The sequence below is a fragment of the Vulpes lagopus genome, chromosome 23 (assembly GCF_018345385.1).
Source record: "Vulpes lagopus strain Blue_001 chromosome 23, ASM1834538v1, whole genome shotgun sequence".
In the NCBI taxonomy this organism is placed as follows: Eukaryota; Metazoa; Chordata; class Mammalia; order Carnivora; family Canidae; genus Vulpes; species Vulpes lagopus.
This window is the reverse complement of record NC_054846.1, coordinates 31,366,322-31,382,876: the sequence shown is the minus strand read 5'-3', so window position 1 is coordinate 31,382,876 and position 16,555 is coordinate 31,366,322. Positions and strand designations below refer to the sequence as shown.

Here is a 16,555-nt window from a genome sequence, read left to right as displayed (position 1 = left end):
CACTCTAACAACTTCACAAGTGGTGATTCATTTGATTTTCATTATGACTGCTTGAGGTAAGAACTATTATTACTGTTTTACAAATGAGAAAATAGAGACACGGAGAGGAAAGTCACCTGTCCAAAGTCTCACAGCTGAGGGACTGTAGAGTCAAGACTCCAACTCGGAAAGTTGGGCTCTGGGCTCTGCTTTGCTGCCTCTGGAGTTGGGCTGTGTGCCAGGGCCCAGGGAGCTCATTGAACACCAAAGCAGGGTGATGACCCCTAAGACAGGCGAGCGCACTGCACAAGGGCGGCATGGGAGAGAGAGCTCTGCACTCTTCCTGGGAGCCTGGAAAAACAGCAGCTACCTCCAACCTCCTATTGTTCACATCTGCTTTCTGTGCTCTGTGTGGGCCACACACATACGTAGAGCTGAGAATCACAGTGTTACCAAACCTCCCCACGACACTTGCTGCTACTCTCTGCTGAGAAGTTACCCCCAGGTCCCTGACCATCTTTATAGACCAGTTCAGTCGTTTCCATGATAACCTTTCTAACGTCGTACATTTGCTTTCCGGGGGTTGTCAAGCAAATATATTCCTGGCACTCAGTGAGAACTCCCTGTTCAAAATGCCACACGTTACAAAGCTGATGATTCAACACACATTTCTTGAGTGCATCCCACCTATAAGCTGCAGTGTTAGAAATGGATTCACACTCCTTTTACACTACCATGCCATCTTTCCCGAGAGTAAGGCCTGTGTTTCTTCTAAGTCTGAATATTGTCATACATATATTATGATTTCTGCTTTTGCAAAACAGGACATTGTTTAACCAAGTTCTTATGGGAGGAAGCACGGCCCAGCAAGCAGAACAATGATTTGAAAGTCCTGGGTTCTATTTTCAGCTCCAGTGTTGACTAGCTGTGCATTCAGCCCTAGGAAGGTCAAAGGCAGAATGGCCTTGTGCCGATGACTTTTTCTGTATGTACAGCTCTGGATGGAAAACAAATCAGGCATCTGGCTCTCAGCCTCGAAGAGCTATGGTCTTTGGAGAGAAGACGTGTAGTTACACTTTGTTTTCCTTTTTAAAGCAAAAGAACAGAACAAACTCTCTGGGGGGGAGAATGGGCTGGCAGAGAATGGAAGAGAGAAACTGAATAACCTTTTAAACAATCCAGGGGTTAAGGGATTGTTTGAGCCATTCAGATCAAAGAAGGCTCTTTGGGGGTAAGTTGGAGTTGACTGCCTTTGAAAATGGAAGGGGCTAAGGTTTGAAAGGTGTCTCCAAACTTGGACAATAATAGGAGTCCAGAACTCTGTCTGCAGGAGCCAGGCAAGACCACCAACAGGCAAGGCTGGTGGGCAAATTGGAAAGTATAGGCTTGCTCTAACGTGGTCGCTGCTACCTGGTACCAGCGGCCTGTCATGGTACCATGGAGAGAAGTGGCCGTTATTGCCCAAATAGCTGAGCCTTCTAGAGAAACTAGAGTTAGAATGTTGTCATTCAAACTCTTGGTTTTGGGGCAGTCCTGGTGGCTCAGTGGTTTAGCGCCGCCTACAGCCCAGGGCGCGATCCTGGAGACCCCGTATCGAGTCCCACGTCAGGCTCCCTGCATGGAGCCTGCTTCTCCCTCTGCCTGTGTCTCTCATAAAGAAATAAAATCTTGAAGAAAAAAAAAAAACTCTTGGTTTTTAAATGATGGAACCCAATCAACTTATAAAGAGGCACTGAGTAGGCAAAGCCAAGCATACCATAGTCTGGCCAATATACTTGCCATATCTCTTCTTCCTGGAGATGGGATGCTTGAATGCAGGTCAGAGAGTTGACATTCAATATGAACTGTCTTGGGACGCCTGGGTGACTCAGTGGTTGAGCATCTACCTTTGGCTCAGGGCATGATCTCGGATTCCCTGGATCGAGTCCCGCATCAGGCTCCTTGCATGGAGCCTGCTTCTCCCTCTGCCTGTGTCTCTGCCTCTCTTTCTGTGTCTCTAATGAATAAATAAAATCTTTAAAAAAAAACATGAACCGCCTTTTCTTTTTTTAACTGTGACTCCTAACTCTAGTATAATTTCTGGTGGCCTTAGTATCTTTGGATTCATTTGGAACCAGTGCTGACAACAGGAGATGTCTAGGCAAACAAAGGTGCTGTAAATGTCAAACACAAATGAAAGCCAGAGGACAAGAGCAAGCCCCAGCATAGATAAGTATTTATAGGGGAAATTAATTTGTTGCCTGGTGGCCACGAACTGGGCAATAGAGCAAAATGAGCCTTTTGCAAGTGAAATTCAATCTCTGTCCACATTCAAATGGCTGTAAAACTCACCATATGAAGCTAATAATTGGTGCATAAAACTAATACTTTCCATTTTTTTCTTTCTTATTTTGTGGGCTTTATGCATTATAAAAAACATGATTAAGTCTCGGCAGTTATACTCCTGGCTGGTTCTTATTTCAACTTTGGTTCCTCTTGCTCATTTCTCATAAAAGATATTAGTGTGGATTGAGAATATTAAGTCATCTGCAATGGGAAGTTAAATGGGTCATTTGCTGTCATAGAGGTGTTCCAGAAAAGGCCCAGTAAAGTTGATGCCAAGGAGACTCACAAAGCCAGGTGGTAGCTTACATATGAAGGGGCTTGCTAAGAGGTTACGCAAGTGGTTCTACCCATGTTATCACATTGGCAATCTCCAGCCTATCAAGTGTGACTTAAAAGAAATGGATCCTGAAGATTATTTGGAAGCAGTAATCAATTTAATAAGTGTCCCCATCCTCTTTCTCCATGCCAACAGATGTGTTTTTTCCTTAACACAAACCAAAAGAGAGAGATATCAATGGAACCACTCATGCTAAGATCATGGCTGATGACCCATCCTGGGATGGTGAGAAGACCATTATCATCACCTGCAGCTTCACACCAGGCTCCTGCACATTGACAGCCTATAAGCTGACCCCCAGTGGCTATGAATGGGGTCGCCGGAACACAGATAAGGGCAACAATCCCAAGGGCTATCTACCCTCACATTATGAGAGGGTCCAGATGCTGCTGTCAGTTCGCTTCCTTGGCTTTTTTATGGTCCCTGCCCAGTCCTCATGGAACTACAACTTTATGGGTGTCCGGCAAGATCCCAACATGAAGTATGAGCTGCAGCTGGCAAATTCTAAAGAGTTCTACCACGAGGTGCACAGACCTTCCCACTTCCTCAACTTCGCTCTCTTGCAAGAGGGTGAGGTCTACTCTGCGGACCGAGAAGACCTCTATGCCTAGTTGTTTCCTCACCTCCCCCTTCTTCACACTCCCCAAGACTGGAGCCTTTTACAAAACCCCAAAGAGAAGCTGGTGACATTCAGCAGCTTGGTTCCTTTTCTCCCTGTTTGTGCTTCTTGTAATTGATCTCTCGTGGCATGTAGTCCTGAGCAAAATGTAATAATACATTTTGTATAAATAGGAAAAAAAATGTCAATGGAACTGCTTGATATATGTCTTTGGGACTTTATAAAACATAGGAACTGATGTCTGACACATACTCAAAAACACAGGGGACTGTAGCCTGAACTGCTCTTCTCTGCAGTCCAGGACCAAGATATATTGGGGATAATGAGCACTTCCAGAATTTGGTGGCACAAATAAGGACCCTACTTAAGAAAGGTAGATTGGGTCATCTCGGAAGAGATGGTCTGGAAGGGTGACATGACCCCATTAGTGGAATGTATCACTGGAAGCCGAGAGAATGAAGGAGTCATAACTGGCTAGCCTGAGAAGGCATAATTGCAGTCAGTGGAACAACTACTGAGAGATGCCCTACAATGTAGACAAAAGGAGGTATCTTTAAAAAAGACTCACCCAATGTTCCATGAGAGTAAAGTCAACTGGAATGTTTACTATTCAGAGGATCATAACAGATTATGATAACCTGAGTGAAGTTAATTCCACCTTTCCATCTTTCCCTCCCTTGACCTACTTATCCTGTCTCTGGAGAGAATGAAAATCACAGCTAGGGAAGGTGGCAACACTATAAAGAGGAGAAAGTAAGGAAATCCACCTGGTCCCCTTCTCCTAGTCCTAGACTTCCAACACAAGTGATAACAGAGCTGTGAGAGGAGACAGCTAATGTTCAAGTAGACATTCTACTGCACCAGACTTGAAAAAAAAGTGGGACTTGCAGGGAGTGTGTGTGTGTGTGTGTGTGTGTGTGTGTGTGTGTTTTATTTTAATTTATTACCTGTTGGTAACCAGAAAAACTAAATTATATTGGTTGATGGAACCTGGGGGTTGGAGGTGAATATCAGGTTGGAAGGGGTGGAAGCAAAATAAAAATTGCTTTCTACTTTCTACCTACCAAGTCCAGCTAAGACAATAAACCAGTTTAACTTGAATACATTAAGTATTTTTGTGGTATGGATTTAATGTAACAAGGGTTTGATGTGATGTCACAGTCATCTCTTCAAATTCTTCTCTTTACAATCAGCTTTGCCTCCTCAAAGACAATTGGGTTACAGCAGAATTTCTGCAGGATGCAGAACAAGTATTCCCTAAAAAACAAAAGCAAAAACAAATAACAAAAAAATCAGTTCCATGGTCAAAGATATTGGTGAAAAGCTAGTTTCCTAAAAAAATAAAATATATAAATAGGTTTTCTTATTGTAGGTCTTTTAGGAATCTTTGACAGGTAAATATGTGTTGTGAATTTACAAAAACAGGGGTATTGGATATAGTGTTTCCAGACTCATTTGTCTAGGGAATGTTTCCATTTCCCAAACTTTAGGCTTTTATTCAATAAATATTTGCTGAACACTTAACATGTGCAGGCATGAGGGAAGGGTGTTGGAGATTAATTGAATATATCAGACATGGTCCCTTCCCTAAAAGATATTATATTCTAATGGTTTGCTTATTTCAGTCCTTTGTTTTCTAGAATTTTCTTTGGAGAGACCTGTTCTATGTCATTTTTCCAGATTTCTGCCACTGAAAAGCTATTTGTTAACAAAAATATACAAATCACTGAGGCACAAAGTTGCCTTGTAAGAGAGACTTATTTTTATAAAACATAATAAAAATGTGCATTCACAGCCAAGCATGACAAAAATGCTTTGGTCATCTTTTCTCTCTCTCTTTGGTCAGTTTCATCTGAGGATGGAAACCCTTGATAAAGTCACTTTTTTCCCCTCTTTTCTCCCTTGATTTGACTCTTTCTGCTGTATCAGATATCAAATCTCCACATTTTTTTCTGGTCACTAAGAAAAGATCTGACATCAGCCATTTGAATTTGTTTGGCCTTCCTGTGAATCATTTCCACAGAGGTTAGAGTTATATGTTATCTTGTGTTATCCCAAGAGATATTCTCATCTGGGTGTTTCTTAGACTATGGCTCTTCCCTATTCCCAAAAAGTTAGTCTGTATCCAGTTAATTATGGCATCTGAATCTTGATGTGATGTGAAAGAAGACATGGAGGACGTAAATATTTTTTTTCCTCCATCCTGGGTGAAGTTTGATGAAGCCCAGTTTTCTGCATAAGGATTAGCAGGGAATTTGTGCCTGAGTAGTTATGAACCTATTAGATGTCAAAGGACGTGGCCCACTGGGCCTAAACACATAAGTGACTTCCTCTTCCCTTCTGGTCACTACAAACTTGATGGGAATTTCCATTCCAGGGATAGACCCAAAGTATCCTAGCCACTATGCCCTGAAATGTAATCTCTTTCTCTCCATCCTCTGTGAATTGCTGACTCCTTCCTTTTGAGTTTCTCACCAACTACCAGATTATTTGCCCAATGAGCATGGGTCCTGGATCTAGAGATCTTATCCATGAACCCTTCTGGGCAAGATCCAAGAATATATGCTGAATCACCATAGCTGGGTTCATAATTATTTGGATTATCAAAGTAAGTCTAGAAAAAGTATTTCATCAATTAGATTAGGACTTGTCCTGTTCAACATATTTCTCGAATATATCTCAACTCCTTCCACCTATAGCCATCATATATATCACCATATGTGGTCTAAGCCATCATCATCAAAGACCACAATAATAGGTCTCAACAGGTCTTCCCAATTTTATTTTTGTCATTTCCAACTTTTCACACAGAAGAATAAATGACCCTAAAAATAAATCAAGGTTTCCTTTTCTGGCCAAAACAGAGCAGGCAGGAACAACTTGAAACAATCAGAATATTGAAATGTGTGTGTGTGTGTGTGTGTGTGTGTGTGTGTGTCCCACAATTTTCAGATATTGACCCAAAGATAGTAAAGAACTGTGATTTCCCCCAAATAAGGAAAGAAACAATGTGACTGAGAGTGACCAATGATCGTTGCATGGAACTTAGAAGATTCTCAGAACAGGAGATTTTTAGTGCTAAAACTGGAATAATCCTGGCTAAATCAGGAAAGTTGTTCATCCTAAAAGCCCCATAATTTCATCAGCTGATTTCTTATAGGAAGTTTCCAGCTTTAGCACAGGAAAGAAGGGACCCAAATGTAGCCCACAAGACTTAATAAACAGAGAAAATAGAGATAGTAGTTTAGAGAGACAAAGTTAGACTCTGAGGGGTGAGTAACAAAAAGAAGAAAGTTGTGCACAGGAAAGTGGCACTCTAGAGATACAGAGAAGGGTTTCCTTACATTATTGGCTGAGTTCTGATCTGCACATTTAGGGGAGGCAACTACCTGAGACTGGGGAAGGAAATATCAGAAAGGAGTAGGTGGGAAAACCCTTAGATCTCACATAGGACTGAGACTAGTTTGTTATCCTAAAAGCAAGAAAGAAAACACTTCATAATTCAGTGAACATTGGGTAGAATCCTCAGGGGGGCACTGTCTGCGTAATGGGGTAAATTAGTCCTAGACTAAACATTGTCTAACAGAGCTTACAGGATAGGATCCAACTGCTTTCAGGTAACTTAGCCATGTGCCAGGAAAAAAAAAAATCTAATATTAATTTAAAAATACAACACAATTCATAAATCTAGGAACAAATCAATTAATACAGAAACACCTAGAAATGACAAGGATGCTGGAACCAGCAGGCAAGGATGTAAAAATGTCTGGTATAAATATTCTTTATATGTTAAATAAGGTAGAGGAAAAGATGAGCATGATGAAGAGAAAATTCAAAGATATAAAAATACCCAAATGGAACTTCTAGAAAAGAAAAATATAATATCTGATATAAAAATGCACTAGATGGATTTATAGCAGATTAGACACTATAGAAGAAAATATCAGTGAATTTGAACATAGAGCAAAAAAATCTAAAATAAACATAGAGAGAAATAAAGACTGATGAAAATAAACAAGAAATCAGTGACAATGAGACAATATTATTGGTATAAAACATATGAAATTAAAGTTCCAGGGGAGAAGTGGGAAGCAAAATATTTGAAATAATAATGGCTAAAAATTACAATATTTTATTTAAACTATAAACAATAAGCCCAAAGATCCAAGAAGTTCAATGAATCTTCAGCAGAAAAAAATTAACTTAAAAAAAAAGTTTAAAAATCATAATGAGATTAGAGGAGGGACACCAGTAATAAAGACAAAATCTTGAAAAGACAAATTACATACAGAAGAAAAAAAGGATGAAGGTTTACTTCTTATCAGAAACTATTCAAGTCAAAAGATGCTAGAGAGACATCTAAAATACTGAAAGACCAAAAAAAAAAAAAATCAATCAAGAATTCTTTAAAAAGTGAAAATATCTTTCCAAACTTAAGCCAAATAAAAATTTTCAGACAAACAAAAAGGGAGATGATTCATTATCAGCAAATGTTCACTTCAACAAATATTAAAGAAAATTCTCTAGGCAGATAAAAAAATGACAACAGGTGGAAATTTGGTTTATACAAAGGAATAAAGAGCATCAGAAATAGATGAAATTTGGGTCAATATAAAACTGTCATTTTCCAACCTCTTTAAAAGATAGGCAGCTCTTCAAAGAAAAAAAAAAGCAGTGAATTCTGAATTTTATGTCATAAATAAAAGGAAAAGTATGGCAACAAAACAGAAAGGATCAAACAGGAAATGGACATATACAATGTTGTAAGGTTCTTATATCATGTGTGAAGTGGTATAACATTACTTGATGGTAAATTGTGAGAAGTTAAAAATATATATTGTAAATTCCACAGCAATCGCTAAAAATTTTAAAAAGTTATAGGAAAAATGAAACAAAAATGAAAATATTCACCTAACACAAAATAATTGAGAGAAAAATAAATAAGAAAAGATAAATAGTAAATAGCAATATGGAAGATTTAAAACCAAGAATATCCATACTATATTAAATATAACAGGTCTAAACATGAACTAGATGACTGATATTGTTGGATTGGATAAAAAGGCAAAGCACAACTCTATGATGCCTGAAAGAATACACTTAACAAATAGATTTTAATAATCAAAAATAAAAGAAGGCAAAAGATACACCATGCCAACTCTGATCAAAGAAATTCTAGAGTGACTGTATTAATATCTGACATTTTACTGTTTCAATAATTATAGTTGGAAATTTCAGCAGTCCACTCTCAGTAATTGATAGCAAAAGTAGACAGTAGATCAGTGAGGATATAGAATAGTTGGCCACTAGAACAACAGTTGACCTAATTAGCATTTATAGAGTACCCAATCCAACAATATCAGGATACATATTATTCTCAAGGGCACATAGAGCATTCAATAAAATAAAGTAGACATTATTATGAGCCATAAAACAATTTTTAATAAGTTTAAGGGTATTAATGTTATACAGAGTATGTTCTTTGGCCATTTTCTTATGGCCATTTTCTTATTAATAAAAAATTAAGCTAGAACTCAATACTGAAAATACATACCTGTAAAACTCTCCAAATATTTGGAAACTGACCCATGGATCAAAGAGAAAAATTCCAAAAAATACTAGAAAACGCTTTGATCTGAATGAAAATAAAAACAATATATCAAAGTTGTGGAATGAAATTAAGGCAGTGCTTAGGGAAAAGTTTATAGCATTAAATGTTTACCTTAGAAAAGAAGAAAGATCAAATCAATGATCTTTGCTTCCACCTTAGGAAACAGAAGAGGAAAAAGAAGAGGAAATTAAACCCAAGGTAAGCCAAAGAGAAAAAAAATTAATAAAAATATAACTACCCAGTGGTACCTGGGTGGCTCAGTGGCTGAGCATCTGCCCTTGGCTCAGGTCATATTCCTGGGGTCCTGGGATTGAGTCCTGCATCAAGCTCCTTGCAGGGAGCCTGCTTCTCCCTCTGCCTGTGTCTCTTCCAGTCTCTCTGTGTCTCTCATGAATAAATCAAATCTTTATATTAAAAAAATAATAATAATTTAAAAATTAAACTACCCTAATTGAATTACTGTGACCTAGGTGTTTTCTTAAGAGACTTATGCCCTGTACCTGCTCTATTTGGTCACAACTTTATAAGTTAGTCATGATTATTATCCTATTTTTCAGATGAGGAAATTGAACCTTGATAAGTGTCAGGATTGCTTCCAAGTTCATGTAGTTATTAAGAGCCAGAAATGGGATTTAAACTCAGACCTCTCTGCAACATCTTTCAGACCTAATTGAGCATATTTATATTGTTAAGCATATTTTATTATCTCTAAGTTTGGTGTTTCTCTATCATATATAGAAATATATAGCATATATGATACAGCACACATATGATATATATATACACACATATGTATATGTTGTATGGGTACTACACAAATTAATTACATATGTTGTGTATATGTACATTTATATGTATATATACACACATACACACAAAATCTTTACTAACCTAAAATCAGAATTCCCCATTGTCGTACATGTTGGAGAACTGTTTAGAGATTGGCCACTGCTATTGTCATCTCTGAAAATTGTTCTACCAATGAAATGATCCACCATGAAGGACATCTGTGGAAACACAGTGTGTGATGAGAGCCCATGAATAATTTCCACTTGCTCCTGCCAGTCTTTTAAGATATGTGTCCTTGAGTCACAGAGACAGGGAGGGGCAGTTGAGCCATTCCATGGCTACCAGAACTCACTCAAGTGTTATCTCACACAAATACATCCAACCTCTCCAAAATATTATGCAATCTGATTTGCAGTTCCTACTTGAGAAGCCAATTGCATCTTTCTCCAAGCACAAAGTAGTCAAGAGCACCGGATGCCTGATTCTTCTTCTAGGATAGCTACACAATTACTCCATCATCTTGGGCAGGTCATTCTGGGATCCTGTTTTCTCACTTTGGATATTTATTTATTTATTTTTTTCAGTTGTTAAATGGAAGGGAGGAAGTATCCTCCATGTCCTTCTCTCTTACACAGTTGACAACTTTGAATTTCTTATCAATGTGACTCCTGCACGGTCAGTTCCTAATCTCCATGAAGGTAAAAGTCGGGTTATAATATTCATCTGCTCCAGATCCTCTAAAGCCTTCCCATTTCACTAGAATGAAACCTTAAGTCCTTACAATGACCTGTAAGGCCCCACAACATAATTTTCCTCCACACTGTCTGCTCAAACTCCTACTATTTTGCTGACTGGATCTATCATTCTTCTCCCTGTTAATTTGCTAGGGCTGCTATAACAGAATGCCACAGAACGGGTGACTGAAGCAACAGAAATTTATTTTCTCACAGTTCTAGAAGCTGGAAATCCAAGATCTAAGTGCCACTGGGTTTGGTTTCCTCTGAGGTGTTTCTCCTTGGCTTGTAGATGGCCACCTTTTCGCAGTATTCCTCACATGGGTTTTTCCTCTGGCATCTTGTTTTAGGTCCAAATTTTCTCTTTATCAGGATGCCAGTCAGATAGGATTAGAGCCCAGCCTCATGGCCTTATTTTAACCTAATCATTTCTTAAAAGGCTCTATCTCCAAATGCAGTGACATTCTGATGTACCGAAGGTCAGGGTTGCAATATATGAAATTTGAGGGGACACAATTCAGTGTAAGCACCCTCACTCACTCCATCCCAGCCAAACCAGCCTTCTGTATGCTCTTTAAACCCTCTTGTCTCTTCACTGACTCTTCCTTCTCCCTCGAACAATGCAAAATACAATAGTGTCTGCTGCAATCTCATAACAGTGAGGACGTTCCCATAACCTAGTGGGTATGTCAATCCTCAGCTAGAACATTATTTTTGTAAGCTTTAACCTGAACTTCTTTTGGTCTCCTTGCTTCTCATTCTTTTTCTGTTTGTTCCCTTTTTCCTCCTTAAGCTGTCACTCCAATACCTTCACAGGAAATGCCTTTACAGTTTGGCTCCCCTTGTCTCATTCAATCCAGTCAGGGTATGACTTTTATCTTCTCTCCTGGCATGGCCATCATATTAGATGTGCTGATTCAACCATTCAGAAGAAGCTGAATTATTGAATGCCAGGTTATGTGCCCATCACTGTTAGAATCTACAGATACGCAGGGAAACAGGATTAGGATTAATTAGGATTTATGAATACACTAACAATGTACACAGGGCACATTCAGAGCCTGGGGAAGTGACATTAAAATGAATAGGCATCAGGAAGTCTTTTAGAAAGAGATGGCAATAGAGCTGAAGTTTGAAGAATAAACCACAGTTAGCCAGGCATATAATGGGGAAAATAATTTTCTAGGCTATGCTAGCATCATGTGTAAAAGACTGGAAGCATGAAACAACATGATATGGCCAGAGCAAAGGATGTACTTCTGGGTGTGGATAATGAGGCTTGATTGGGGACACATATGCAGGCAGAAAACAAAATCGTATCTGCTAAGAATTTATGACTTGGAAGCCCTGGGGAGCATTACCAAATTTGTAACAAGGGAATAATTTGGTCAGATCTCTAATTTAGGAAGTCAGTCTGCCATCACTGACGAGGATGGTTTATAAGAGCTGGTTCTAGACAAGGGAGCAGTTAGGAAGCTACTGTAGTAATTCTGCTTTGAGAAATAAGGATCGGAATCAATGCAGAGGTAACACGAGTAGAATGGGACGTATGGCTGGCTGTACAATAAATTAAGAAAATGGAATTTACAGGATTGGAGTTGGGTACAGATGTGGGAGTTGAGCTAGAAGAAAAATCTGAATTAACTCCTGGGTTGCTGGGTTTGGCAAAGAAAGGGATGATCATATTATTTGTTATGAGAAGGAGGAGACATCCAAAAGAGATGTCCAAAAGGCAGTTGTATTTAGAATTTTTGTAACCACTGAGTGAGAGTGCAAGAGGGTCTCACCCGACCGAAGCCCACCTTGTTGCTTTGTTCTCCTTGTAAGTGTTCTATTCTCCTAATCAGACCTTGGACTCTTAAGCAAAAAGAAGAATGTTTGAGTTATTATTTTTTTGAGACCCAGTATAACTAAAAAGATAAAGTGCATCTACAACCCGTCTCCGTCGAAGTGACATCTCCTAAGGTTACAGATGTCCCTTGGATCCCAAAAATGGGACAAGGCACAAACATTGACCACATTGCAGTCATCTCTCGATCCCTACTCTAAAACAAAACATGATGATTCATGCTAAAGTATAGTGCTTCACAAATAACCAAATGTTATCTTGCAGCTGAAAACCTCTAGTGAAGTGGGTTTCAAAAAAGAAATATTTTCTGGCTTCATTTTACTCCGGAGGAAGCTGACAAAGAGATCAAGTGACCTGTCCAAGCTCATACTTAATGTGCAGTGAGCAGATTAGGTCCTTCTGACTCTTGCTCTTGCTCTTTCCAAGACACCACACATGTTCTCCCAGGAAAGCGCGCTTACAAAGGACATCTAAGCTACTCCCCACAACAGCTTAGCAATAATAGCAATTTAATCTCCTAAGTAATCAATCCAGGCTTTTCCATTTACCAGTGAAATTGCAGGTGGAAACTATAGAACTTGAAACTCTACCTTTCCCAGTTCTGTATTGATCCTATTTGATGTGAGCGATATTCATGGGATCCGTGCTATCATCTCATATTTCACAACCAAGCCCTTCAAAGTGGAGTAACCCACAACACAGAAGGTGCCAAGTTTCCTTCTTGGCTCTAAAGGGTCATCAATCCTGACCTCTCTGTTCTCTCCAGCTGCTCGGAGATAGCTGGCTTTCATCCTAATAATTATCACCATCATTATTTTATCACTTTATTCAGAATCCTCTAAATTTCAGTGGGGTCTGTGATACCTGCTGACATCATATTCTTATATGTAGTGATAGTGTCATGCATTATCACCTGCAAAACCCTAACATTTCAGAAGTTGTAATTCCCTGTCAGGTTCACTTTGATAGCACCATACATTGCAACACCGTGTGTGGCTTGGCAAAAAGTTCAATAGAACACGTATATAGATTCATCCTGCATAATTATTTTCTTTTGATTTTGGTGGTTTCTCAGGGATGCAATTTACAGCGTTTACGTACATGTTCTTATTTAGTGTGATAAGCTGAGACACGAATCTTTGTAAAGGGGAGAAAGGAGAGTAATCGGATTCTCTGCAGAGATGGCAATGTATGGGAGACAGCTTGAAATGTTTTATCTTCATCTACTAAAAATTCCGGGCTGAAAAGAGTAAAATTACCTCCTCTCTCTAAATGCTTCTACCCTAGTGGCATTATATAATTATCCACAAAAGGGCGTGTCGTATTACACAATCACTACCTTTCCCTTAGCTGGAGATTTCAAAGATAAATAGATGAGAAATAACATCGCTTAAAAGAGACATCAGAGGTTCATCGAGACAAGCTTTTTTGCATTGGTCGCTTTTGTAGTAAACGAAGCAACGTTTTCATTAACAGAAATGTTAAAACCTTAACTTGTTCTCATTTGACATAGCTTGAGAGATCATTTGTGCATCCTCCGACCTCATCTTCTTCCACTTTCTCCAAGCACACTGCCATCTTTTCAGTTCATGAATATCCCAAGCTCATTCCCAAGGTCCCAGGGCCTTCGCACATGCAGCCAGATCCGTCTTCCTGCCCACCCTCCACAACCACCATAGGTCCACTTGATATGGTTTTTACCATGTTTTTCTCTATCACCTCATCCTGTTCATTTTCTTTATTTTGTGCTTATCAAAACTTGAAAAAAAATTAAGGGTTACTTCTTGTCTGTCTTCCCAAGCTCCATCAGAATTGCCAACATGTCTAAGTTGGATGACACTTATTACCAGTGGCTAGTACACCATCGGTATTCACTGTGTATTTGTTGAATGAATGAATGAATGACTGGAATTTCTACCCAAAATTTTAGATACTGCTTTATATACTTAAAATTACTATTATAGTCTTATATTCAAAACAGAAATATACTTCTATAGGTAGGGGAAACTTCTTTAGCCACAGACGTAGGTCACTATGGCTGTAAGTAGGTGAGTGATAACTGAGGTTTTCAAAACTTAGAATCTATTCTGCTAATGTTCACTTTCTAGTAAGCTTCAAATATGTACAGAAATGAAGAATGAGGGATGCCCGGCTGGCTCAGTGGTTGAGCTTCTGCCTTCAGCTCAGGGTGTGATCCCAGGGTCCTGGGATCCAGTCCTGCACAAGGCTCCCCGCAGAGAGTCTGCTTCTCCCTCTGTCTGTGTCTCTGTGTGTCTCTCTCTTCTTTCTCATGAATAAGTAAATAAAATCTTAAAAAAAAAAAAGAAATGGAGAATGAGGCTTGAAACTGTCAATATGATACGATTAACAAATATAATATGGAATTTTTTTTTAACAAAAGCATCCTGTCCATTTTGTAGAATGAGATGTAGAACCTGTATCACTTCCCTACCGCCTTCAAATTATGTGTCCCTTAAGTTACAGAAAAGAAATTCCACAAAAGACAATTTAAACTCAAAAGAAATAATTATTTAACTTCAATAATATCCAATTTAATACTGTTTCTTTTGTTTGGTGTACATTCATGATGGAAAATAGCCCAACTTTTTCCTTAAAAAAAAAATTCTTGAATTTTGCAAACCATTATTAAAGTGCTAAATCATTCCTGGGCCATGGATAGCTTGATTTCTTAATCCCATGTTTGGTTTGGTTTGGTTTGGTTTGGTCTGGTTTGGTTTGGTTTTTAAATCCCTCCTACTAAACATAGCCATGTTTTACGATGTATAAGATGTGCTAAAATTTTTTTGATGCAAACTGAAATGAGTTAGTAGCCTGAGCAAGGACAAGGTGGGGGCAGAGAGAGGGCACTTACCACCTCTTTACCAGTCCTGATTTCATGCAGGTGCATTAGTGAGGCCCTTCCCTTGCCTCCTCCTTCAACTATACACACCTGAATTGCTACCTGAGATGGTTCCGTGTTACAAGAAGTTGAAAACAAAGGATTGACAAAGTTTTCCTCTAAAGGGCCAGAGAATGAATATTTCAGACTTTGTGAGTCGTACAGTCTCTGTCACAACTACATGGACAATAGACAAACAAACATGAATCATTGTGTTATAATAAAACTTTATTTACAAGAATAGGCTGTGGGCCAGATTTGGCTTGTGGCTATAGTTTGCCAAGCCCTGTATTAAAGGATTCTTCTATGCAGCTGGCTCTGTGAGGGTGAGTCAGCCAACATCTATTAAACACCATAGGGTAAAATCAGACTGAGCCAACATCTATTAAACACCTACTTTAATGTCCAGGTTTTCATATAGTGTCATAACTAAGCTACACAACTGATTGGTTTGGTGTAAAAACTGAAACTGCTTGATTATTAAGTTGTATAGCCAGACCATGAATCCATTCTCCTACTCCAGGGGCTTAGAAGTCAAACAATTCGGGTTTGGATCTTGCCTGGGGCTATTTGTCAACTGTGTGCTTTATGCAAAATTACTCAACTTTGTGTGTCTTGGGGTCTCGTCTACCTCATGCAGTGGTTATGAGAATTAAGAAATAAAACACAAATAGTGCTTAGAACAGTTTCCTGTGCTCAATGCATGTGGACAGCTTTCAAACACAATTCTGTAGACACTTAAGGTTCCAGAGAGTTCTTTCAAAAGTCCCACAGATATTTGATCCAAACAATGCTGTTAAAGCATTTTACTATTTAAAACACTCCAGTAAAATGAAACTTATACTCATGCAATGTGTACCAAATTTAACCTCTTTTCTTCTTCTGTGTGTTAACAGGTCCTGTCAACTTTTTTTGTGCTCAGACATTGAAGCAAAGCTTTTCCTGTTCTGTTTATTTAAAGATTCTGCAGAGAATTCAAGGTAAGCTGACAAAGTTAATTATTGCCATTTTTAGCTACTTATCTATGTGAAGCAGAATTGCCTTGACACTGCAACCAAAATAAAGAAAAAAATAAAACTGGGGGTTGTAGTGGATATGATTTCCATTTCTAATTTCTTGTTAATCAGAAAAAATCCTTCATTATTCCCACTGATTGATTTTATAACAAGTAAATATTAAAAATTATTTTTAAAAATCTTTGAACTAAAAATGACTCCTGGTTTTCTCTGTCTTACACATTGAACATTTATGCAAATTTTCATTTGGAGCTAAAAAAGACACTCCCCAGCAATAACATTTAACTAACACTTCATTAGACCAGAGTTGTTTCTTTAGATCAAGGCTTTTTTTTAGAGCAAGCCTTAAAATTCCTAGCATGAAAATCATTCTTATGTATCTTTTTTAAAAATCACA

At 38.5% G+C, this 16,555-nt stretch overlaps 1 protein-coding gene and 1 long non-coding RNA gene across 2 annotated transcripts in view; one reads left to right on the top strand and one right to left on the bottom strand.

Moving 5' to 3' along the window:
• The first annotated feature begins 2,829 nt into the window (after positions 1-2,829).
• Positions 2,830-3,434, top strand: LOC121481412 (pre-mRNA-processing-splicing factor 8-like). Its single transcript, XM_041738723.1, has one exon. The coding sequence runs from the start codon at positions 2,842-2,844 to the stop codon at positions 3,250-3,252; it is 411 nt and encodes a 136-aa protein (XP_041594657.1). The 5' UTR covers positions 2,830-2,841; the 3' UTR covers positions 3,253-3,434.
• Positions 3,435-4,386: 952 nt separating this feature from the next.
• Positions 4,387-16,555, bottom strand: part of LOC121481413 — a 130,819-nt gene continuing 118,650 nt past the window's right edge. Inside the window, exon 4 of the long non-coding RNA XR_005985284.1 lies at positions 4,387-4,517. This is a non-coding gene — a long non-coding RNA (uncharacterized LOC121481413). The remainder of the gene's footprint in view (positions 4,518-16,555) is intronic.